At 38.0% G+C, this 27,603-nt stretch overlaps 1 protein-coding gene across 2 annotated transcripts in view; it reads right to left on the bottom strand.

The window, feature by feature from the left end:
* hook1 (hook microtubule-tethering protein 1) overlaps window positions 1–26,682 on the bottom strand; it is an 87,690-nt gene extending 61,008 nt beyond the window's left edge. The window contains exons 1-6 of one of the 2 annotated variants that reach the window (XM_072574229.1): window positions 26,509–26,682; window positions 7,713–7,798; window positions 6,799–6,871; window positions 3,321–3,371; window positions 1,111–1,243; window positions 138–205 (exon numbers count right to left, since the gene is read on the bottom strand). In XM_072574229.1, coding sequence (XP_072430330.1) covers window positions 138–205; window positions 1,111–1,243; window positions 3,321–3,371; window positions 6,799–6,871; window positions 7,713–7,798; window positions 26,509–26,553 — 456 coding nt within the window. In that variant the 5' untranslated portion in view covers window positions 26,554–26,682. Of the gene's footprint in view, window positions 1–137; window positions 206–1,110; window positions 1,244–3,320; window positions 3,372–6,798; window positions 6,872–7,712; window positions 7,799–26,508 lie in introns of those variants that run through there. The other variant, XM_072574231.1, reaches the window with a different exon arrangement.
* Window positions 26,683–27,603: the final 921 nt, after the last annotated feature.

Here is a 27,603-nt window from a genome sequence, read left to right as displayed (position 1 = left end):
CGATTTCCAAAGGACTTCAGTGAACCAGTTAGATTTTGCCATTCTATCTTTGTCTTCTCAATTGAGAAAGTCCACTGTTTTCAATAGAAAGTCGCCCGTGCTGGAATGGAGATACATTTAGATTTGTGGCGCCTTACTTCTTGAATGGCGGTCATAACATTATGCTGCACAGACTCTTCTAATGTCATGATATTTTGAATGTGCTCTGTAATACAAAAAGGATAAACATTTTTAGTTATCAAAATCAAACATTTATACATGTTTTTAATTCCTCTCAGGCATCAGCATTTTGGAACCATTTGACTGCGTGCTTAATGTATATTCTGTAAAAGAGTTAAAGCTCTTTCAATAGTTTAGTAAATGCGGAGAAGAAATAAGAGGAAGAATCCCAGATTCAATTCCCAGTCTTTGATGGATTAGTTATCACCTGATGAAACAGAAGGACTTCTTAAGACCTGCAGGGCTAGGGAGTGACAAAGAGTTTTGGGAGGTTTGGTGGCCGGGGAAGAAATCTAATAATGCCCGTCAGAAATGTGCATGTCTATACAGGCATTGCAAAAAAACAACAGGATTGAGTTTATATATAATGCTACAAGACTGGGACTTTCACAACTCTCTGTCCAGGTTTGCACAAAGGTATGCCTGAAGTACAAAAGGGATGGTTACAGAATAAATCCTTATGCTAACATGAATTAGTACATTCAGAAAAGGAAGAGAAAAAAGGGAGAGAGAAAGCAAAACAACTTGTCATCTTTTTTTTCTCTAGGGCAGCTATACACTGTATAAGATACAGAAACACATTATCAGTGTTTGTCAGCAATTGTGTTCCATTCGAGTCTTCTCCAATATTTTGTCATCTGAATCCTCATTGTGACCCTTCTCCCTCAAATGCTTATCTAGCTTCTTGTTAAAATGTAAAAATATTTTTTGCTTCAACCACTAACCTCTGCGAGTACAGTGTTTTCACCAATCATTGGCTAAACAAGATTTTTTCCTGCAAAAGTTTCAGGACATGAAATATATTTAGCCTTTCCCTTGAACTTTAATACTCTCAATGTTGCCACTCTTCGTTTAGATGAGTAAAGTCATTGAGAGAGGTTATATACATACCCTGCTTCCTCTCACAGTTCACTGCGCATCCCAAAATTAGTTGGAGCAATCTACCGATTTCCACAATATCAACATGCTCCACAATCAGATTCAAATTAGGATGGAGAGAATCAGCAATTTGTTGACCGAGCACCTGTAAATAGTTGTCAGTTACAAAAGTATACGTGGTAGATAAGACATTTGCTCACCGACTAAAGACAATGCAAAAGTTAGATGTTAATTATATTCTGGATGCCATCATCAGAATAATAGATTTACCTCTATTGGCCTCATGTGTAAACATAACCATCAGTCTAGAATTAAGTTCACCCAGACCACGAAGACACATGATGCTACATTAACTGATTTCAGAGGTAAAGAGTGTGTTAAACTAGTGTGACTTAACTAGTTTAATGTTATGATCCCAGCTGATATTATTACTGAACAAGTCAGATCCCAGCCTGAAATTTTACTTGATAGATCATGCTTTGTTTTTATTCAATTTTAATTTAATGGAATGGTCTTTCACCAAAACACACAGTATACAATGCTGCAGATCTAATTTCAACAATACAACAGAAATTTATTTGCACAAAAGAAAAGATGGTAAATAGGACAAATCAAGCTAATTGAAAGATTTCAAAATGTACAGTAAAAATACAACTCATTTCTTCCCCAACACCATCGCATTACTGTACTCAAAATACCAGAAGGAGTACTCTTTTCTATTACACCAAAGTTTTGACTGATCTGTTCCTTTCAAGTACTAGTCTTAAGATTTGGTAGCCTTTTCCTGGATTAGTCAACACGAGGTTTAGACTTTATTAGCTTCAAATGAGCTTTTCCAGGTTCTGACCCAAACAATTCTGGTCCCAAACTTTCAAACCAAGACCCTTATACTGAAGTAACCTATTTTGTGACAGTTTTAAACTATTACCTATCTTCAGGAAAAACTGATAAATATGTCTAACCTCCATCAAGACCTCCGCTAAATGAATACAAACACTTTCAAAGCCAAGGATTGTCCCACTAAGCAAAACTTAAAAAAAGTTTGAGACTTCGAAACTGAAAGCAAGACAATGCTAACAATGCTTACTATGTCCATTTGCAAAATGCTGCCAATGTGAACAAATTCCCATTATCAACCCAGGGACTCCCTCTTTCATACTGGGTTAAAAATGATCATTGCTTCGTAAATACTGACAAGTTAATCATTAGCCACACTTCCCCTTATAAAGAGACCAACTCACATGCCTTGAGTTCAAAATTCTAATGCTAAAATAAATGATACTAACATATACATAAATTTCACACCTTACACCACATTATCAAATGAACAATGATTGACAATGGGACTCCTTTTCTTTATTTCATTCACAGGATGCAGCAGTCACCAGCAAGGCTATTATTTATTTTCCTTCTCTAATGGTCCCAAAGAAGCTGATGATATGCTACCTTCTTGAACACAACAAAATGACTTGAGACTATTTCAATGTTAAGGCACACAAGGTCACCACATGGAGGCTGGGCTGAGTGACGATGGCAGATTTCCTTCTTTAAAAGACATTAGTGACCACGATGGATTATATGAAAATCAAGTAATGTCACATTCACTATTAAGAATATTAGTGTTTCATTTTATTGCAGTTTTATTTAGTTACTGAACTGACATACCTCAACTGATGTTGTGGAATTTGTGCCTGTATACCCAGATCATTAATTCAGGCTTTTGAATATTTAATCTAGAAATTTAATCACTACTCTATTGTACCCTCATCATTTATTTACAGTGATATGGAGGTTAAAATCAGGCTCAGATGTAATGCATCTTACAGATGAACAAACTGCCACATTCATTACTTAAGTTTTCATATGAAGATCGTAAAGCTCCAGGTTTTATGTTCAAATTTGGTGATTTCTCATAATGTAGTAGTAGAGTACTAAAAGTACTTCATCTAGAGTTGGGAATTCTGAAACAGCTAGTAAACCATCTTGATATTGCACAGAATACTGGTTTAGTTGGTCATCTTTGGGTTGATCAGTTCAGGGTGAGTAACTAATATGTACCAAAAGTATTCCACACACAGTCATTAAATTCATTGAAATGGGTCAAACTGATTAGAAAATTAAAGGCTTTAGGTTCAAAAGGATCTAAATTATAGATATATAATTATTCTGCAAATTTACTCAGCAGATCATGAAGCAGTAACAGTACTAACATATAACGTTACCTCATGATAATAATTGAGAACCATCTGCAGAATCTTCTTCAAATTATTCATCTGTGCAGAATAATTGAACAAAGATATTTTTAGACCCATACACATAATTAATTTACATATTTCTAAATTCTGCCATCAGGAGATAACAAGAAATATTATGATTTTGTGTCATGACAGATGAAAGCTACACCATATCACCAGTCTAATTAATGACAAAAACGTGAGACCAATACGGCTCCAGCTATCATACATTTAATGCATTTATTTAAATGGCTGATGCTGAAAATGTATTAGAATGTAAACATATGCCATCTATAAAAGCAACTAAATATCTGGTCTTTTAAATCAATCATTCATTCATTATTTTACATTCTGTTAAACTTAAAAAATGAAAGGTGCACAATACCTTCCAGTAACATTTCAATATTGGGGAAATAATGCTAGGAATCAAGGCAAGGTAAAATAAACAATCAAAATTTAATGAAAGGTACCAGGAGCATAAAAGTTCTTCAAGGTAGTAAAGGAGCAGAGGTGAGTAAAAGTGCTGACGATGTTGAAAGGTCTGAGAGGGAATAAATCACCAGATCGGATAGACTAGGTTAGATTAGATTAGATTATTTACAGTGTGGAAACAGGCCCTTCAGCCCAACAAGTCCACACTGACCCTCCGAAAAGCAACCCACCCAAACCCATTCCCCTACATTTACCCCTTCACCTAACACTACGGGCAAGTTAGCATGGCCAATTCACCTGGCCTGCACATTTTTGGACTGTGGAAGGAAACCGGAGCACCTGGAGGAAATCCACACAGACATGGAGAGAATGTGCAAACTCCTCACAGGCAGTTGCCCGAGGTGGAAATTGAACCCGGGTCTCTGACGCTGTGAGGCAGCAATGCTAACCACCGTGCCTACACAGGTTTCTGAAGGGAATGGCTGAGGTGATTGGTTACCACCACTGCCTGTGCATTCAGGAATCACTGGAGTCAGGGAGGGTGACACGTGACTGAAAAATGGATAATTTAAAAGGGAGGGCAGCAGATGGGAAAGTAGAGCTGGTAAGCCTGACCTTGGCTATTGGTGAGATTTGACAGTCCATTATGAAGGACGAGATTGCAGAGTAGTTGAAAGTGTTAAGTAAAATAGTCAGCATGGCTTCATCAAGGGGAGGTCATGTGTGAAAAATCTGTTAGAATTCTTTGAGGAGATAACAAGCAAGTTACAAAAAGAAAAGCCAGTTGATATGATCTATCTGGATTTCCAGAAGTCTTTTTCAGGGTGTTTAAAAGGAGGCTGCTAACCAACATAAGACCCCGTGGTGTTATGGGCAAAGTATTAGCAAGGTTGGAGGTTTAGCTGACTGGGAGGAGGCAGGGGTTAGGAGAAAATGGTATCTTTTAGGATGGCAGCCGGCAACGAGTGGAGTTCTGGAGGGATCAGTGCTGGGACCACAACTATACACATTATACATTAGCAATGTGGACGAAGCAACTGAGGGCAGTGTTGCTAAGTTTGCAGATGACACGAAGATACATGGAGGCATAGCTAGTGTTGAGGATGGGGAGATACTGCAAAGGACTTGGACAGGCTACAAGAGCAGGTAAAGAAGTGGTAGATGGAATACAGTGTAGGAAAATATGAGGTTTTGCACTTTGATAGGAAGAATAGAGACATAGACTATTTTCTAAATAGGGAAAGGGTTTGGAAATCTATACCACAAAGGGCCTTAGGAGTCCTAGTTTAGGATTAACATGCAGGTTCAGGTGGTAGTTGGGAAAGCAAATGTAGCATTAATTTCAAGAGAGCAAGAACATAGAATATGGTTATATAAGATTCTGGTCAGACTGATTTGGAAAATTGAGTGCAGTTTTGGGACCCCATATCTAAGGAAAGATGTGATGGCATCAGAGAAGGTTGACAAAAATCAGCCTGAGGATGAAATGTTTGTCTGGCAGCATGGTGACTCAATAGTTAGTGTTGCTGCCCCTCACAGTGCCAGGGACCCGGATTCGATTCCTGCCTTGGGCCACTCTCGGTGTGGAATTTGCACATTCTCCACCTGTTTGCAGGAATTTCCTCCAGGTACTCTGGTTTCCTCCAACAATCCAAAGATGTGCTCTGGTGAATTGGACATGGTAAATTGCCTGTAGTGTTAGGTACATTAGTCAGGAGTAAATATAGGTGGGGGAATGGGTCTGGGTGGGTTGCTCTTCAGAGGGTCGGTGTGGACTTGTTGGGCCAAATGGCCTGTTCCCATACTTTAGGTAATCTAATCTAATCAATGTGAGAACAATTAAGGACTCTGGGTGATTTGGAAAAAAATGTAAGTGGCCCGATTATGAAGTTTGTGGATGACACAAAGAATGGGGAGCTGTGGATTTCCAGAAGATACAACAGGATGTAGATGGTATGGAGACTTGGACAGAGAAATGGCAGATAGTGTTTAATTGAGGTAAATGTGAAGGGATTCATTTTGGAAGGTCTAATGTAGGAGGACACAGTAAATTGTAGAACCCTTACTAGCATCAATGTGGAGAGATATCTCGGCAGCTGGGGTCACAATTCCCTGAAAGTGGCAATATAAATGGATAAGGTGGGTCAAGAAGGTTTACGGCATGCCTGCCTTCATTAGTTGGGGCATGGAGTACAAAAACTGGTAAATCATGTTGCAGCTCTATAGAACTTTAGTTAGAAATATTTGGAATATTGTGTACAGTTCTGGTTGCCACACATCCAGAAGGATGTGGAGGCTTTGTGGAGAGTACAGAAACCAGGATGTGGCCTAATTTGGAGGGTATTAGCTGTGGGGAGGGATTGAACAAACTTGATTCATATTAACTTGAACATCCAGGGACAAGGGGCGACCTGTTAGAAGTTTACAGAATTATGACAGGCATGGGTAGAATGGATAGTCTGAGTCCTTATTCCCAGGGTAGGAATGTTGATTACTGGGAGGCATAGATTTAAGGTAAAAGGGAATAAGTTTAAAGGAGATGTGCAAGCCAAGTTTTTCAAAGAGGATGATAAGTGCCCAGAAAGCAGGACCAAAACAGGTGGTGGAGGCAATTAAATAAAGCAACATTTAACAGGCATCTTGACAGATATGTGAATAGGTAGGGAAGAGGGATAAGGATCATGCAGAGGCAAAATATTTTAGTTTAGAAAAGCATCATGTGTTGGCACAGTCTAGGTGGGCCAAAGGCCCTGTTCCTGTGTTGTACTGTTCTTTGTATTCAATGGAGTTTAGAACAATGGGGCGAGGGCAGGGATCTCATTGAAACTTTTAGAATACTCTAATTTTTTACATAAGGAGACAGCAATAATTTTCATTTTTGAATCAACAGGAAACAGTATAACGAGGAGAACGGACATTTCAAAAGCCTTAGTCGAAATTAGTTAGAGATAATCAGAAAAGGCACTTGAAATATTCCACCACTGGTGAAGCTTCTGATGGTGAAAGCATTGTTTAATTAGTTTTCTTTTCGTACCTTCAATCTCGAATTTTCACCCACATCATCTTTAATGCGACTCAACCACAATTCATTAAACCAAGATGGGTCTCTGCAAAGGTTGCAACAACAATCGAAATTGGTTAAGCCCAAGCCATTTTGCTGTTAATTTGGAGAGACTAGATATTAAGTTTGTGGTTCACTAGAACCATAAATAGAACACGAGGTAGACTGAGGGTAAACTTGAACAAAGAATATTTTAAAGTGTATCCTGTCAGATCTACAGCTGGTCTTAGATTGTCCCTCTAGCTTTAGCCTCTGGAATACCTGACCCACTCTCTCAAACGGGCAACACTACCCAGCTATATACGTAACACTAGACTTTTGCCATTCAGCACATTTTTTAAAACTCTGGCCTTTCCTCAGCTTTCATAAGGGAACAAGCAATAGATTCCGTGCAAGAGAACCCACTGTCACGCAATGCTGCATTAGCATTGTAAAAGTGGAACAAGTTAAGGACAGATCAAGCAATTCTAAACTACTCATGAGGTGCAGAGAGCTATTAGCAGCAGCAAAATTGCAAACCAACACAATCTACTTCCAATCATCCTTAAAAGGAACTGATAGAGATCATTGCAAAAAAAGATAATGGTACATTAGCATTGTCAACTATAGCTGGCAACAGTATGCTTCTCTTTGGATTGTCCCTCTTCCTCTGAGCACAACAACTGCTCCCCACCCTAAACTACTTAAGTCCTTGGCTGGCTCATTCCTTCCTGCAAATGTTAAGCTGCATCTGCGGCTGCAACTGGCACCCTTACTTCATTGTTTATTTTGTTATGAGGCCAGGGTATCAATTTGCATTAGGTACTTTCACAACACTGGAATCAATTCCTGATTTGATCGGAATCCAATTTCTATTACTTAGGAAATATGAAAGTTCGAAGACTTACATTTGGTGCAACACCTGTGCCATTGCAGCTCCATTAATTAAATCGTGAACATTTTGACATGCTGGGGATACACTGAATGTCTGTAACTATGAAGGAAACACTGAAATTACACAGAGCAATTTGTAAACTTTGTAGTCTAAGTTACATTAAAACACCCAAATACATGTGTATTTTCCATGGACTATTAGAGTTAACCACCACAATATATTGTATAATTTAAACAGTAGTTTCTATTATAGCATTTTCCATTATATCAGAAAGGGTTAGTCGATTCTTATAACAAAGTAACTGAGGGCAGCATTTTGTTTCATATTTCATGATGGATTATTGGTTTCTTTCACAACTAAGCTTTCTTTTGGACTTGAGATTCTACCACAATGAGTGTCTTAGCTATCAGCTATTGCTGTAAAATAGACCATATCAGACTTGTACAACAGGTACCTAGGGAAAGTTTTCAACAGCTGTTACACAGCTTTCAGATGATATTACAGAAAAGACATATTTTCTTTAAAAGCCACACAAACCTCCAGTTGTGTTATGGGTCTTTATGGAAATGCCCAGGCATTGATCATAAAATCCAAAACAAATGAAGGTAATTACATACAGATAAAACATATTTTACATATATCACACAGTAAAAACAAACAAACAAACAGTCTTAAAAATATTTCATATTAACAAACTATAGGAAATCAGAACTCAAACCCAGACGCTTAATGTTGGGCAGTATTGTTGTCCAATATTCTCAGGTCATCATCACCAACACCAACGCTTCACCCACTATACATAATTCAATGATAAATAGCTCAAAATGCCAAAAGGACTGAATCCATTATCCGGATGAGTCTTTTCCACGAGTTGAAATCAACATATCAGTCATGAAGTAAAAATTCTGGTGTGCCCATATTTGGAAGTTGTGTGAACATGCCTTGTGTTTGAATGGGAAGAACAAGTCCCCTGGAACCTGACTCTTGAGCGTCTTTGTTATGGATGGTAAGGTGAAGAACAAAAAGATAAACATGCATTTATTTCATATTTTCCACAACCTCTGGCTGTCCCAAAGGCATAGTCACTGCTGTAATGAAGGATACAGAGCAAACTCCAGTAGTGCAATAATAAGTAATCAGTCTTTTTAACTAAAATGAAATTGGAAAATGCCAAAAACACTATAGGTCTGATAGCATCTATTGAGGGAGAAACACAGAGCTCTTTCTCTCTCCACAGATGCTGCCTGACCTGTTGAGTGTTTCTCGAATATTTTAGTTTCATTTCAGGGCTTTTGCTTCTTGCATCAAATAGTACTGTTGTCATACCTTTCTGGAGAGTTTCCCCATGTCTCAATAATGAAAGTGAAAGTTTTCTGCCTTTTGAGGCTGAAATGGGAGATTCTCACTCCCCCCCCGCCCCCTCCCCCCCCCCCCCCCCCCCCCACCGTTTCTCTAGATAAATCCCACTATTTGCAGCCACAATAAATCATCATAGCATGATATAGCATGATTTCTAACCTTTTAGATTATTACACTCAATCATTATGGAGATTAAATTAAAATGACTGCCCTCAATTTTTCTAAGGTAGTAAAATATTTTATTATATTATGGCTCAAGGTAAGGATCTGAAAGAAAAGTGTACAGTTGTTGCAAAATTATGCACATTCACAAGGAAGAATTGAAAACATTAAGTTTTCCCTTGGTGCAAACTCATCAGGTGAACCTCTCCTCTTCCTACCAACATTCCCTCTAGCAATTGTCTCATAATTGGAGTTAGTTTACTTTGTAATGTCAATCATCTTTCTTTCTTAACCTTTACGCTTTGGAATATACTTGTACTTGGAAAATAATTTCTATTTATAATAATTTCTTTTTATACTTTATCAGCTGTCACAATTTAGTTTTTTTAAAGAAAAGAAACCATATTGGTTTGCCACATCACAGTTCTAATTTCCATATCTATCCTCTTTTAACAGAAATGTTATGGTACTTTAAAGCTAAATATTCGTTTTGCACATATTATTGCTCCAGCATTAATGTTTACTTTAAGCCTGCAGATGAAATGTTAGTTCCTTCACAGCGTCAGAATTAGCATTTTATTCGTGCACTTTCAATTAACAGGCTTAGGTTGCCAGGTCTTTTCCACAGAGAGATAGAAAGGTAAAGAACAGCCAAGACAGAAGTTGATTTTAAAAACTAATTAGGCAACATCAGGCTTGGCTTTTAAATGCTTGTAGTTGGACAGAGGCAAGAAACACGGTGGCAAACGATTATGTCCAAGGGTATTAGAAGTTATCTTTGCTACTTTATAGTTCAACTATGTTTCATGGACCAGCAATGTTGATTACAATTCAAATATTACTCATATTACTTTAATACATGGGAATAAATCTTCCAGTTAATGGATTGATATGGCTGATGAATTAGCACCATGACTCCATCTGGGAACTACCCAGGAAATTTAAACTTCTGATGGGCAATTCCTCTACATCATGACTTGCCACAAATATTTGGAGTCAGGGACTTGGAACAGTTCCGTGATACCTACCCAGGAAACGTTAACCCCAGTTTAACACGTGTAACACCATATCTGAAGCCCGTATATTATTCCCACACCTCAGGATGATGCTCCAAGCAACCTAACCTTCTGACCCAGATGACCATCCACACTGCACCAGCAAATATCCTGCACACGAAAATCACATCTAGCTTTTTAACTTACCATATAACAACTAGCATCATTAAAAAAAAAGAGAGGGGTAACCTGTATTCCCTCAAATATACTCCACTTGGACAGAGCTCTTTGATGGACATTATGATGCGCATTTCTGTGTAGGCTGAAGAAATGCTGAACAGAGATGTGTTAGGAGAATTTTCCAACCCAGCAGTGATTTGATCATCACATCACTGCTCAGGAGATCTGGGTGTTTTTACTTAATATTTTAGATAGTTTGCAGATTATTTTAACTTTTTAGACATTTTCCAAGGAACGTATTTGCAAACATAACGAAAAGAAAATCATATACAGCTCCACTCATGGTTTAAGCTGAAAAAAATCACATCTAAGAAATGACCATTAGAGCCTAATTCAGGATTCACTTAATTACTTTAGAACTATGGCTTTGTCAGTTCTTTTGTGATAACCAGTTCTACAGTTTTTGTTGATTAGTGGATCAACACAAACACAAACGCCTGTTTCCAGTGAAATAGCCAATTTTGTGTACAATAAATCATTTGTCATTTTACTGATTCTTCAATACTTTCATATTTTCAACAAGCACAGTTGACAAAGCATACTAAAAATAAGTTGAAATGATGACTGCATCTTACAGAAAAAGGTTTTAAATGCAAAGTGTACTTGATATAAAAGTAGGAAGTGCCATACTTAATTTTAAATTTCCTGGACCATCCACACGTTACGGCACTTCTATAAAGTATCTATCCAAAATCACCTGTATTACTGACATTAAACTAAGAACTGGAAAAATTCTTTATTCTTTAAAATATGCACAAATGTCTGCACAAAATTCCCATGATGGAAGCCACTTTGTCAGAATCACCGTTGTGAATTGACAAACCATTTGGATTCATGCTACTTCTATTACATTTTTGTGACAAGATAGAGAACTTATACAATGGATATAAGGGTCTTTTATTTTGGAGTTGGTAACTCAGCCAATGCACTCTCAACTAACTCTACAATATAATCATTTGCAAAAATTAAGGTTGCCTTTCATGTAAAATGCTGTGAGAAGTAAGGGAGTAAATTGTAGGCCCCCTTGCAAAAAATATTTGCATCATGTGCAATTACAGGTGAGGTGCCTGATGACTGAAAATGGCTAATGTTTTACCTTGAAGAATGGTTGCAATGAGAAACAGGGGAATTATAGACCTGAGAGGCTGACTATTGGGTAGGTAGTTGGATAGGATTCTAAAAGATAGGATTTATAAACATTTAGAGAGGCAAAAATTGATTAGGATTTTTTGTGAGGAAAATCGTTTCTCACAAACAATTGAGTTTTTTGAGGAACTTACCAAAAAGATTGATGAAGTAGATGTTGTTTACATGGACTTCAGTAAAACCTTTGACAAGGTTCCGCACGGTAGACTAAATAATAAAGTTAGGTCACATGGGATTCAAGGGGAGTCTTTCAATTGGATTAAAATTGGCTGAACGGCAGGAGACAGAGTGGTGGTAGAAGGTTGTTTTTCAGAGTGGAGACCTGTCACCAGTCATGTTCCATAGAGGTCTGTTCAAAGTCCTCTATTGTTCATCATTTATATGCATGATTTGATGAGAATATAGAAGGCAACATCAAAATTGGTGGCACAGTAGACAGTGAAGAAGGTTTTCTAAGATTACAAAGAAATCTTCAGCAAATAGGTTAATGGAGTGAAAAATGGCACATGGAGTTCAATTTGGACAAATGCAAGGTATTACATTTTGGTATAAAGAGGGCCAGGACTTATACAATTCATGGTGGGGTCTTGGGTAGTGTTGTAGAACAGAGGGACCTCGAAGTTCAGGTTTATAATTCTTTGAAGTTTGCATCACATATGGACAGGAGGGTTAAAAAGGCATTTAGCACACTTGCCTTCATTGATCAGTCCTTTGAGTGTAGAAGTTGGGAAGTCATGTTGAGATTGTACAGGACATTGGTGAGGCCTCTTCTGGAGTATTGTGTCCAGTTCTGGTTGCCCTGTTATAGGAAGGATATTAGTAAGCAAGAGAGTTTTAAGGACAGTTTTACCAGGATGTTGCTGGATATGGAAGGGTTGAGTTATGGAGAAAGGTTGGATAGGCTGGGATCTTTTTCCATTGGTGCATGGGAGGTTACGAGGTGCCTTTATAAAATCATGAGGGGTACAGATATGGTTGATAGTAAGTGTCTTTTCCCTTGGATGGGGAATTTCAAGACAAGGTGGCATATCTTTAAGGAGAAAGATTTAAAAACAACATGAGGGGCAAGTTTTTTTTTAAAAACAGAGAGGGCAGTTCACACTTCAAATGAACTTCCTGAGGAAATGGTGGATGGGGGAACAGTTACAACATTTAAAAGACACGGGTGTAAATACATGAATAGGAAAGGTTTGTAGAGATATGGGCCAGGAGCAGGCAGGTGGGACTAGATTAGTTTGGGATTATGTACGACGTAGAATAGTTGGCCTGAAGGGTCTGTTTCTGTGCTGTATGACTCTATGTGATTCACCTCAGAATGCAGCTCTACTTACCATAAACCATGAAATTAAATACTCCTTCATTTCACATCGACCCATACTGGCTGTATATGAATTTCAGGATACGCCTCATACTCTCTTATCAGCTAAAAGCTCATAGCTGATGAGTCCAGTTAGTTCCCTCCCTCCATAAAGATGTTAAGTTGAGCACTTATGGTGTCAGCTGTAGATCACTGTATCCTCACCTCTGAGAAAGAAGCTCGAGGATTCAAGTTCCTCTCCAAATTCCAAAAGCTGACATTCCAACATAGCATTAAGGGAGTGCTATTCTGTCAGGGATGCTGTGTTTTGGATTAAACTTTAAACCGAAGATTGCCCTCTCAGGTGGTGATATCTCTGCTCTATTTGAACGAAGAGTGGAGTTGTTAACCTTAACGCTCTGGCCTATATTTATTACTCCATTAAAATCATTAAAATAGTCGATCTGTTCATTATTACATTAAATGTGAGAGGGAGTTTGTTGGCTGCTATGCTTTATACAGTTTTTGTGTAATGCAGTTTGAAAGTTCTTCTTTGGGTCTAATGCATCTGAAGGTCCTATGGTCATGGAAACTGCCATGTTAAAAGAAGTCTTTCTTGTTATGTACATGTATTAAGTTCCACTCCTGAAAATAGTGCACTAACATAGATCCTGTGTCTGAATATTATTTGATTAGTGTAACAAGACACACTGATTTGTTATATTAGAAAACAGAAAAAGGGCCACAGAGACATGCTATCAATTTATCAGTTTAGTCACAATTTATTTTGACAGTGCACTATGTTTTAGCTCTTGTATGTTTTGAATGTTAACACAAAACAATACTATAATGATTCATTGGTATATTTCCAAAGATTCACTGTGCCAAAGTCATGTTACATTTCTTATCTCAGCTGTGCCATATAATGCTATGTTGATCATGACAGAATAACATACTCAGATGTGAAACCAAGCTGCCTGTCTTCAATCTCAATAAAGAAATGGTGGGTTTTCTTTCCATTACTTTCCAGTTAGGATAGATGGATCAGATTTGGAAAAAGTTTGTTTCTTCACTGAGAAGCAGAGGTGGTATTAGCTATTCATAGAATGACATAATTGACTAGTCTTAAAGTAAGCTTAATTATGAGTCTTTTAAAATAGAATTTGGAGCATAACTAATGGATACAATAAGATATGCATTTTTGTACATCTTATATTTTGGAATATTTGACCACAGGATCTCATTGAGACAGAGAACATATAATCTTTTAAAGAAAAATCATAGCTTTAAGGGGCTGCAGATCTACAGATGGAGAAAGAATTATTTGCAAGAGTTTTAGATTCTATGCCTGGGAAGGAATGACATAGTTTGGATAGTTTCATGGAGGATATCCAATATCCTCTACACTGTAGCCTTCTGTAGTCTTTCTCCATTGACAAAATATTCATCTCTATTCTGCCTACCAAAGTGCACAGACAAAAACAAAACTGTAGACACTGGAATGTCACATTTTCTCACATCATATTCTGTTTGCTAAGTTCTTGTTCACTCATTTAACCTATCTATATCCCTTTAAAGATACATTGTGCTATCCTCACCACTTGCTTTCCCACTTATTTTGGGTCATCCACAAATTTGGCTTTTGTAAATTCACTCTTTATCTAAACCACAAATATATATTGCAAATAATTGTCATCCCAGCACTGATCATTGTGGCACTCCACCAGTTATAGTTTGCCATCCTGAAAATGCTACCCTTATCCCAACTCCCTGTCTCTTAATTGGATCAGAGTTTTTGCCAACTAATAAGTAGCCTAATGGGCAATAGCTTATCAAACATCTTCAAGAAATCCAAATATATTATAACCCATGCTTCCCTTTTATCTGTCCTTCTTGTTACTTCTTCAAAGAATTCTTATTGTTTTTTTGGATATGACTACACCTTCAGAAAGCTATACTGATTCTGCTTGATGTATAATACTGGTTACATGTATTAATCAAGAGACTAGAGAAGAATGTAACATGGTTAATATGTTTATCATCAGTGATTTCAATCTGCATATAGACTGAGTAAATCTAATGAGAACAAATGATGTAAAGGATGAATTTCTAGTGTGTTGGGGTGGTTTTCTAGATCAGTATGTTGAGGCACTGACTAGAGAACAGGCTATTTTTAGATCTAATACCTACTTCTGGAGCTAATTATTAATCTTGAAGAAGAACCATTATAGATGAGTGGCCATAATGTGTTTGAAGAGTACACAATGTTTGAAATTGAGGTAATGCAATTTGAAGCCAAATCATTAAGGCAAGTGGATCAAATTGGCTGAGGTGAACTGTGAAAAATATGGTAAAACAGAAGTCTATACCTAGGTTATGTGTAATCTTTCAAGAATTGTGACACAATTATTTACAGCAACTATAAATTCTTTAAAGGTACAATGACCCCCAAAATGTCAAAGGAAGTTAAGGAATATTTGAGATTAAGATTATAAGAAAAGACCTATAAAGTTTCCCTAAAATAGTAGTAAACACAAGGAGTGGGAGTAGTTTAGAATATAGAAATGGAGGAGTAAGAAAGGGATAATATAAAAATGGACAGTAAAAGCTTCTATAACTATGTGAAAAGGTAGTGTTTAGCTAAGACAAGCATGGCTTTATTAGAGGCAGAATCAGGAGCATTTACAATCGGGAACAGAGAAATGGCAGAGAGGCTTAATGATTACCACCCAGGTAAATAGTGCAGTGAAGAAGGCATATGGCGTACTGGCTTTTATTGGTAGAGGAATTGAGTTCCGGAGTCCTGAGGTCATGTTGCAGTTGTAGAAGACTCTGGTGCAGCCGCATCTGGAGTATTGTGTGCAGTTTTGGTCACCATACTATAGGAAGGATGTGGAGGCACTGGAACGGGTGCAGAAGAGGTTTACCAGGGTGTTGCCTGGTATGGTAGGAAGATCGTATGAGGAAAGGCTGAGGCACTTGGGGCTGTTTTCATTGGAGAAAAGAAGGTTTAGGGGTGACTTGATAGAGGTGTACAAGATGATTAGGCGTTTAGATAGGATTGACCATGAGAACCTTTTTCCACGTATGGAGTCAGGTTTTACGAGGGGGCATAGCTTTAAATTAAGGGGTGGTAGGTATAGGACAGATGTTAGGGGTAGATTCTTTACTCAGCGAGTCGTGAGTTCATGGAATGCCCTGCCAGTAGCAGTGGTGGACACTCCCTCTTTATGGGCATTTAAATGGGCATTGGATAGGCATATGGAGGATAGTGGGCTAGCGTAGGTTAGGTGGGCTTGGATCAGCGCAACATCGAGGGCCAAAGGGCCTGTACTGCGCTGTATTTTTCTATGTTTTATCTATGTTCTATTACTTTGTGTCTGTCTTAACTCAATTAAATGTAATATTTCCCAGGATTAGAGAACAAAGGGATGACAGAGAATGAGGATTAGAAGAAAATTAGAAACAAGGTTATGTTTGAAAATTTAATGGTACTGAAGGTTGATAAGTCAGACCAAATGTAATATTTCCAAGTTCATTGCTAAATCGAAGCTAAATGGAAACGTATGTTGCGTGGAAGATGCAAAGGGGCTTCAAGAGGACCTGGACAAACATAGTGAGTGGACAAGAACATGGCAGGTAAAATAGAAATGGAAAAAATGTCAAACTATTCACTTTGCTAGGCGCATCATATCCTGAAGAAGGGCTTATGCCCGAAACGTCGATTCTCCTGTTCTTTTGATGCTGCCTGACCTGCTGCGCTTTTCCAGCAACACATTTTTAAGCATCATATCTGCAGACTATTCATTAAATGTTTAGATTAGAGGGTGCAGATGGATAATGGACATGGGTAGCATCGTCAATAAGTTACTGAAGGCTAACCTGTGTGTACAGCAGGTAGTTGGGAAAGTAGGTTTGCCTTTGTTATGTCTCATGGGTAGTCGATCTTTAACATTACAGGAACTTTTAAGGTTTTAGGTTCAAGGCCCCTTCTTTTGCAAACTAGGTTTATCAAGTAATTAAAGTATATCTCTCTTAAATGTTTTGGCTTGTGATCTTTTCACAAAGACAGCTGACTTTTTGTCAACAATAGGTGAGCTACAACATCTGCCAACTTTTGAATCTTCAGCTCTAAGATGTCACACAGTAAACTCTCTGCAATGTAGTAACTGTCCAAATACTTCTGTGCTTCAGCTTCCTTTCACTGTTTTTTCTAAGAGTAATATATTTCCAACAATACCATTACATTATCATAACATGTGATCGGAGGGTATAAAGATGTAATAAACCATCTTTCCTCAGGAACAATAGAAGCTTGACATGGTAGTGAAAGCATTCTGCATAACAGCTTAATATGAACTCAGACAGATCAGAGTCTAAGAAATGTAAATATCTGTGTGGAATAGCTAGCTGTAGTAAACGTCTGTTAGAATAGTTCAATATTCACTGCATTAACTATGATATCCATGACCAGTTTCTTATGTTATAATAAACATTGCAACCCTGCTAGAAGAAAAATATAATTTAGCTCAGGGGTTTTGATTACAGATGCAGCAAAATCTTGCTTCCATTGCACATTATCTAGGTGAGACCACACCTGGAATACCATGTCTCTTTAGAGAGCATCTTCCAAAACCATGACTATTACTGTCAAGGACAGGAGGCAGCAACATGGGAACACCCTTACCCACAAGTTCCTTTCCAAGCTACTCACCATACTGACTTTGGATCTATTTCATTATTCTTTAGTGTTGTTGGGTCAACATCCTGAAATTTCCTCCCAAATGGTGTTGTGTGTCTATTACAGCAAATGGACTGTATCAGTTCAAAAAGGCAACCCACCACCACTTCCTCAATGACAACTAGACATGGGCAATAAATGCAAGCCCAGCCAGTGACTCCCACATCCTGTGAATGATTTTCTTTTCAAAAAAAAATTTATCCTTTTACCTTATGAAAGATATTATTGCCATTTGGGAAGTGCAAAGTTTCATCAGACTTACTCACAGCTTTGCAGGTTTGTTCTATGAAGACAGTTTGGGCAAACTGGGCTGATATTCTCTAACATTACAATGAAAGAGAGGTGACCTCTCTGAAACATACTAAATACCGAAAGGGATAGTCGGGGTAGATGCAGTTAAGCTCTTTCCCGTTTGGGGACTGTAGAATCAGGCGACACAATTTCAGGATAATTGGGAAGCCATTTACAACTGAAATAAGGAGAAATGTTTTTATCTGGAGGGTTCTGAATCTTTGGACTCCTCTATCCCAGAGAGCTGTGGAAGCCAAGCCATTGAATACGTTTAAAGTGGATATAGAGTGATTTCTAAATACCAATGACCTAAAGGGCTATGGAGACAGGTTGGGGGAAAAAGGCACTGAAGTAAATGATCAGCATTATCATACTGAACGGTGGAATGGGCTTGATGAGCTGAATAGCCTACTCCTACTCCTTTGTTCCTATCCTCAAGGTGCTGACCTGAAGGACAAGTTATTTACACCGAATAGCCTCTAGTAGCTTTTGAGTGGCCATTCAGCATGAGACTTTTGCAAGACAACGGAGATGTTCACATCCAAATTAAATGTCAAGTGGCAATACAATTAAATTCTAAATCAAATTTTAATAAAAACAAAGTCCTGGAGAATTTCAGCATATGTAGAAACAGAAACAGGGTGAATATCCAGAGTTCAATAGGACTCTCCATATTGTCTCCAGATGCACTAACATCAACTCCATCTTATTTAAAAGATACTTATTTGTAGCATATGCCGCTGATGATTGTTCCCTTGACATTAGGGGGAAAAAAAACAAGTTACATAAAAGTATGTTGATGAATGAATTTTGATCACCATTCAAACAGAAATATTCTTTCCGTCCCAAAGCTGATATACAATAAATAAAGTTTTGAGCATAGCCTTTCATAGGTCAAAGAAGGAAGGGCACTTCAAGGGTGGTTCAGACCTTTGGAGAAATGATTTAAACTACAGATTTATTAGCCGATTGAATTGCCATCAAAGCAATGTTTTGCTGTAGAACAAAGCAAGGCACACAGCTGTATCTAGGTGTGAAATTATCCACATTGAAATCAAGCAAGAAACGCAAGACCTCCAGCAGCTGGTAGTCATATATGCTTCACTTCTCAAGCAAATTTTAAATTCTAAAAACTTTTCCAGTGCTCGTCAATAACCTTCATGAGTTTCAATTATAAGAAAGCCTGATAGTTATTTGGATACAAAGACAAAGACAATAGCATAGGCAAACATAAACCACAATGTTTTCTGAAAAATATAGGAGAAAGGATACATTTAACCGACAAGCTATCAGATTTCAAATCTGGATAATTTGCCAGGCAATAAACTTGTTAATTTGTTTCGAGTTTCTTAAATAATCATAAGTAGTAGTTCATTATGCATTGAAATGATAAGATCATCCCCTGGAAGATTTGCATGGTATGTCACCAGCAATAAAGTATTTTTTGTGAGTAGCAAGTGAACTCAAAGGTTCTTGTTACAACCTGATCGGCATTTAGTCTTTACTTTCTGCTGTTTGGGCTCAACATATTGGCATCAGCTTTGGTGAATGTTAGAAGCACTTGGTTCAAGAAATGAAATGCTGCTCTCTCACAACTCCACGTTGACCTGAGTTTTTAAAAATGTTAATTGCAAATCACTTTTTCTATTTCAACTAAGAGTGGAAAACAATCTTAGGACAACCAGTTATAATGCATTCTCAGGACTTGCTCAGCATTGTATCAGTTACTGATAAAAACAGGACCTCAATGTTGACAAAAGAAAAATACCAGAAATGCTAGAAATCCGAAGGAAATGTAATAAATAACGTTCAGAATGTAGAGCACAACAGTTCGTATCTGTGGAGAGAGAAACCAAATGAACATTTCAGATTGATGCTTTTATGAAAGGTGAAACAGGATAAACAGGATGGTGGACGGAGTGGACAGATAGATGAATTTTAATGCAGAGAATGTGAAGAGATACATTTTGGGAGGAGAGATAATGTATAAGAAAGAGTTACAGAGCAGAGACCTAGAGCCATACATTCACTAATTTTTGAAGGTGGTAGGACAGGTTGAGGATACAAATGTAAGGAAGTTATAAAACACCAGTTCAGAATCAACTGGAGTAATACCTCCATTTATATGCCTTATATTTCAGGCAAGATGAAAAGGCATCAGAAATAATTTACATGAATGGTTTCTGTGTGACGATACTATGGCTTTAAGAGGTGTATTTTGTCATTTTTTTGAAAATGAAGAAAGGTTCAGACAGAGGCACCAGGTGGTCTGCTCAAAGCCATTAAATTAAACAGCTTGTGAGGCCTTGGTTTTTTAAAAAAGTTGGAACAATAGAAACAACCTGAATGGGTGGGGTCAAGGTCCAATAAAACCAGGATTTTTACTTTCAGGAGTTGCTGTGGTCTTGAAGCTGGATGTGGAAGCTCGTTTTCCTCTTTCTGTTACAGTTAAACACTGGGGTTCACTTCCTGCAAATAGCCAATGAAGAACTTCAAACCAGCGTCTACAGGAGACTGGCTAGGGTTTCTGGGCTCATTTTATCTACTTGTTTGGGTTTATTGCTGAGAAATCAGTGGACTGTGTTCATTGGGTACACATTCTCTTTGAATACTTATAGGTGATTTTCCTCTGCTCTTTGTAATTCCTCTATGCTACAGGGTGTGGTGGCTCATTGAAATAATGTTCTAATGCAGCTTCGTTTGTGGATGTTGGGATGATTGCTTCTGTAGGAGAAAGTGAGGACTGCAGATGCTGGAGATCAGAGCTGAAAGTGTGTTGCTGGAAAAGCGCAGCAGGTCAGGCAGCATCCAAGGAACAGGAGAATCGGAAACGTCGATTCTCCTGTTCCTTGGATGCTGCCTGACCTGCTGCGCTTTTCCAGCAACACATTTTTAGCTATGATTGCTTCTGTAGTTCAGTATTTGATCCATATGTATTGTTTTCCTGTAGACGCTCATTTGAAGTTCCCCATTGGCTGTTTGCTGTACTGCGACACCTAGGAATGGTAGTTTGCTGTTGTTTTCCTTCTCTTTAGTGAATTTTATACCAGTAAGGGTATTGTCGATGGTCTTGAAGGTTTCCTCTAATTTGTTTTATTTATTGATGACAAAGGAGTCAACCACATAGCGGACCCAAAGTTTGGTTTGGATGGTTGGCAGAGCTGTTTGTTTGAGTCTCTGCATTACTGCCTCTGCTAAGAACCTTGACATTGGCAATCCCATGGTTGTTCTGTTGGTTTGTCTGTAGGTTTAGTTGTTGAAGGTGAAGTGGGTGGTAAGGCATAGGTCCACTAGCTTGACAATATTATCCTTGCTGATTAAGTTTGTGGTGTTTGGTGGATGTGTCTTTGGTTCTTCCAATAGTGTAGTTTCCTTGGCCAGGTTGATGTTGATGGATGTGAATAGGGCTGTTAGGTTAATTAGGTTAATTACTATGATTTGATTAAGCATTTTGATAGAGTTACAGTAAAGCCAATTTTAAAAAAATCTATATTTTAGCTGTAGCATAAGAACAAAGTCAGATGTCACACAACACCAGGTTATAATCCAACAGATTTATTTGAATAAGGAGCAGTGTTCCAAAAGCTTGTGATTTTAAATAAACCTATTGGATGATAACCTGATGTTGTGTGACTTCTAATCTTGTCTGCCCCAGTCCAATACCAGCATCTCCACATCATAAAAGTAAAGTGTGATTTGCATAGTTGGACCAACTGAATAACATCTGGAGTGCAATGCCTTACACCCATGTTTAAAATAAGAAAAAAAAAATCAGATCTAGACCATCTTCTTATCTTGAGGCGGCTTGGTCTGGGGAATGAGACACTTCAGTCACACAGAAAAAATGGAAACGTCAGGGCTGTTTGTCTTAGAGGTGTGGAAGAATAAGAGGAGATTTGATAAAGTTGTTCAAAATCATGAACAGTCCAAACAGAGTAGAGAAAATTATTAAATTGTCAGAATAGCAAAAAAAGATCCAAAGGTGAACTGGGACATATAAGTGATGCATACTACAGTTTAGCCAGCACATAGTTATCATCTGAAATCCTTTGTACGAGACAGTGTGGGGGAAGGCAAATTCAATTGTGGCTTTCAAAAGGGAATTGGGTCATTATATGGACAGAAAATATTTGTAGAGTTGTGGGGAAAAGATGAGGGAATAGACTAGCTGAATTTCTTTACAGAGAACTAGCATGGACACACTGGCTCAAATGGCTCCTCTGCAGAATTATAGATAGTTATAGCACAATGATTCATTCTTTAATTTTGTATTTAGGTTTTATTCGCAGAAGTTAAGTCTCAATGAAAATCTGAAATGTACATTGATAATTTGCATGAATTTAGGTTAGTTAACATGTGGAAACATTCCAAAGTGCTTAAATTGAGAGTCATTAAAAAAAAATTGGTACCAAGACACAAATTAGAACAGCTGACCAAAAGTTTAATCAGGGAATTATATTTTTAGGAATGTCCTAAAAAACAAGAGTAGTGGTTAAGATGCGAGGACCAATCATTTTTGGATAGTCCTCTCTTCCTAAGGGAAAGTGCCAACTGCCCAATAGCTGCTTGGCTTTTTCCAACATTGACAGCCCACATCAGAAACTCAGCATTATGAGGAAGATGACCAAATATTGCATCCTTCAATGCTACTACACAAAATGTCACTGCTCCAATGCATTGAACCACTTCAGTGCCAAACTACTGTCTAAAACTAACTTCACAAAAAACAGTACTTTAGGAATTTATTTATGCAAGTATCACATTATGTCTTAAAAAAATGGAAAGAAAGTTATCCCTTATGTCCTAATGTGAAATTCATATATCTCCTTTGCTTCACTATGAAGAAACTGACATATTCACTGTAAAACATCAGTAAATAAAATATCACAGTTTTGAACTGCATCATTACAATGAGAATCACCCGATGTCATTGACTGAATTGTTGGTATACCGACTCTTGCACTGGAGTATTACAGTGCTATTGATTCACAAAGACTTTATTAAGGATGGTCCAACTACAAATCTTTACGATGTGAAGCACATCCTCAATATTCCCCAACACCCTTCAACCCTCTATTTCCCTTTTTCCTTCAAACTTAAGAGTTCAAACTTAAAACTGTTCTCCAAAACAAAACCACGACAGTGAACAGGTCATTTAAGCTGTCATTTTGCATTTATTAGATTAGATTAGATTAGATTAGATTACTTACAGTGTGGAAACAGGCCCTTCGGCCCAACAAGTCCACACCGCCCCGCCGAAGCGCAACTCACCCATACCCCTACATCTACCCCTTACCTAACACTATGGGCAATTTAGCATGGCCAATTCACCTGACCTGCACATCTTTGGAGTGTGGGAGGAAACCGGAGCACCCGGAGGAAACCCACGCAGACACGGGGAGAATGTGCAAACTCCACACAGAGAGTTGCCTGAGGTGGGAATTGAACCCGGGTCTCTGGCGCTGTGAGGCAGCAGTGCTAACCACTGTGCCACCGTGCCGCCCACTTATCTTTTTTTCATTTCTCTAAATGGACCATATCAAATAAGTGATCAAAGCAAACTATGAAATCTCTCTGCTCCTTTAGGTCAAAGAATAAATCTTCAATAGCATCAATATAACATTACAAAATGCATTATTAAACCATGACTTCCATGTCACAAAGTTAGTATCAATTACAGTATAAATATAAACACAGGACAAACATTCAATGCCATGCAATCATGTCTACATTAATCCTCAGAACTTTCAAAGTACATCTACAGCCAGATGTCCATTCACAAAAGGAGTCCAACATAGCATTAATAAGTCACTTAACATATAAATCTTTAATATTGCTGAAAACATACAAATATATTAATTAGGGACAGAAGGAGACTACTTGGCCCCTTAAGCCTGCATTCAACAAGATCATGGTCGATCAATTTGTGACGAAGATGACATAAGCTGAAGTATTTCAGCTTCACTCAGGACAAATGCAAGAATTTTAACATGATCACAACCATTTATACTACAGGGGAAAAAAAAGGAATGTTGATTAATTGTAATGTTGACAGTGACATGATGGTTCAGTGGTTAGCATTACTGCCTCACAGCATCGGGGATCTGGATTCAATTCCTGCCTCTGGCAACTGTCTGTGTGGAGTTTGCACATTCTTCTTGTGTCTGTGTGGTTTCATCTGGGTGGTCCTGTTTCCTCCCATTGTCCAAAAATGTGCAGATTAGGTGGATTGGCAATAATAAATTGCCCATAGTATCCATGGATGTTCAGGTTAAGTGGATAAGCCATGGGAAATGCAGCGTTACAGGGATGAGGTGGGTTTGATTGGGAGGTTCCATGGATGGCCGATGTGGAATCAAGGGGCCAAATTGCCTGCTTCCACACTGGAGGGATTCTATGACTGACCTAAGTTTTGCCATATGGAAAACAATGGAAAATTACAGGTTTCCCAAACCCCTAGGCAATTCAAAAAAGGTGTCTTGGACTTTGTGAACATATTCATTTTGTTTGCAGAGAACAAGTGCCTGCATATAAATGCATATTACTTCTAGCAAACTCAAATAATTATTTTGAATTGATTGTTAGTTTAGGGTTCATTGCAAGATTGTTCAGCAAATGTTATCGAATACAGAATCACATTTAATAGTAGATTTTACAGCGCCAATGTGATGTCAGATATGGAAGGCTTACATCCTAATGATTTGCTGATTGAAGGAACATGCAGTTTAATTCAGTCATTTATAATAGGCAAGAACAGAATGAACTCAATCAACACACGTATTCACAAAACAAACACCTACTGTTGCATGTGATCCTGTGATTGGACAGCACTGATGCTATCTTCAAACTGAATCTAACTTGATCATTGTAATTACTAAATTTACACCTTACACCATATACTGAACATGTTAATCTTAACTGAGTGTACAATTATATCTTGACCTTATTGTGGAGTTCACAAGAGAATGAAGTAAATTTCTATTAGAAAAGCAAAATATAGGATAAAACTACACCAGTGGAGAAAGCAAAGTATACACAAAGCTTTGCTTTCATGGGTTGTAATATTGCCCAAGTACCACAGCATAATTGAATGCAAATGTATTCATTATTTTTAATCTGAATTCTATCCAGTGGCCAATATAGAGAAACAAAAAGAAACATACTCTAGATACTGGAAATTTGAAATTAAAAAAAGATGTTCGAAATACTCAGATCAGGCAACATCTACTGCTGCCTCACAGCACCAGGGTCCCAGGTTCGATTCCAGCCCTCAGGAATGTGTGGAGTCTGCACATTCTCTCCATGGGTTTCCTCCAGGTGCTCCGGTTTCCTCCCACAGTCCCAAGATGTGCAGGTCAGGTGAATTGGCCATGCTAAATTGCCCATAGTGTTAGGTGCATTAGTCAGCAGAAAATGGGTCTGGATGGGTTACTCCTCGGAGGGTCGGTGTGGACTGGTTGGGCCGAAGGGCCTGTTTCCACACTGTAGGGAATCTAATCTCATCTAATCTAATGAGACAGAAATAGTTACCATTTCAGATCGATTACCTTTTACTTTATTAGAATTGATGAGAGGTCAAAAAACTGAAATGCTTACTCTGTTTCTCTCTCCACAAGTGCTACCTGAATCAATTTTTTTTCATTTTCAGAAAAATAAAATAGATATTAAGAAATTATCTTTTTGAAAGCTAAATTCTGCCATGGACAACCAATTCTTAAAAGCAAGAAAATATACTTTCATCCAATGGATTTAAAACAACAATTAAAAACATAACTAATCTGTAATTTGATTCTTGGAATGAGTTAGTATAACATGAAAACTACTTCACATAACTTAGCTTTTCTCAGAAGAGGATCCACACATTAAACTTTTAAAGATCTAAAAACATGTTCATAGTTCACAATGCGTGGCAAAATCAGTAATTCTGTGATTTGACTATTAATAATCTGTTTCATTAACATAAAATATTTTAAAGCATTGATAAATCCTGCCATTGAGCTAGTTTGGGAATTCTCAAAAGGTGATATCAGTGTTAATTCTCAGTCATCCGCAGTTAAACTACATCTTCCTGTACAATTGGTGGCCCATGCACTACATTTCAATGCAATTACTTATTTGGAGCAGTTCAATGCAACTACTTATTTGGAAAGTCGTCCCATAATTGTTCTGTTTTAATATATTTTAAATATATTTCAAGTAAAATTGTTTCTAAGTAAAGAATAAGTGCAGTATACTGTTTCATTAATATTGAGAGTGGAGAAATTGGCTCCAGCCCATTTAAACATGACTTTAAATCTGTACAGTGTTCCCCGTGCAATAAGAGATGCGTAAAACCCGCTCCTGCTGCACTATTTAACTTGAGACTGACAAAACCCAACACAATCTTGACAATTGGGGCATCTTTGAAGTGTTTTCGAGCAATGCAATCGTTGTCGACAATACAGTCGCAGCTGTGCTCGCTGAGGGCCATCATGGCTGTTTGAAAACCTGACATTACACCTGTACAGGAGGACAGTCCAGGTGAGTCTCTCAGCACTAGGCTGGGATACTCACTGCACTTCAAGGAGCACTCACTTACCCAGATTATCAAGCTGTCACACAGGTCCACTTTATTCACTTCCATCAGTCCTCAGTTCATTCGGAAAGAAACACACAAGACAACTTATTTTAACCTTAGTCCTCACTCTTCCGTCTCAGTCAAGGAGAAATCATGCCACAGATCGACAGCCCAATGGCTACAGAAAGCAACGACAGCTGGATAGCGGGATGACCATTGGTTGCCATAGGGTGATTGACATTTGCACTGTCCATTCAGAGCCCGTGGGTTGTTTCAGACCCCGCTCCCTTAACCTGCAACGATGCGTCTCTCACATCCTGTCAGGTAAACACTGCCAGAGTTTCAGATCGTGCTGCTTTCAGAGGCGTCCAGTCTGCAAACTGGGGTTAAAACAAAACAAATCAGTGTGTAGACATGCAGCGTCAGTATATTTTTACAAATTCCGTTTGTTTTGTATTTATTTCGAAAAGCACGTTTGGCATTTAAGATGCCTTTAAATTTAACAAAATTAAGGTCTTCCACATATTTTTGCTGTAAATGTAACATCGCATAATATTTTAATAGTATATATTACATCGCCATAACAGGTGTACTTAGGATTATACTCTGCGCTAAGGAGGTTGGCTGATAAAACATTATCTGCTTTTGTATTTGATTGACTAACCAACCAACCAATCCCTGGAAAGCGTTTGGAAGCAGAGAATGAGCCTATAAATAATTGCAGACAAGAGTATCCTTGTTTTATTGCTATGCTGTCTTACTGACACTTTTCACTTTGCCCATTGTGTACTCAAGCTGCTCCAACAATTACATTTCAAACGTCTAAAGAGTGCAGATTGCTACCATCCTTGTTCCTAACATTAAATGTTTTAAAGACATAGCAGGTCAGACAGCAGCAGTAGAGGCAGAAACAAGAGTTAATGGGCGAGACCTCGACATACTCAAAAGCTATCCATTTGTCCACAGTTAAAATAAGACCCAAAGTTTCAGGGCAATTACCTTTCACCAGAACTAAAAAGAGATACAGATGTAAAATGTTTTAATCAAGGACATCTCTAATTTTTGACTAAACATTTAAAGGTTTGTACCCATGAGAAAGAAAAGTTCCACCCCACA

Source organism: Chiloscyllium punctatum, chromosome 7 (genome assembly GCF_047496795.1).
Source record: "Chiloscyllium punctatum isolate Juve2018m chromosome 7, sChiPun1.3, whole genome shotgun sequence".
Taxonomy (NCBI): domain Eukaryota; kingdom Metazoa; phylum Chordata; class Chondrichthyes; order Orectolobiformes; family Hemiscylliidae; genus Chiloscyllium; species Chiloscyllium punctatum.
The sequence above is the reverse complement of the archived record's forward strand: the minus strand, read 5'-3'. Positions and strand labels throughout refer to the sequence as shown.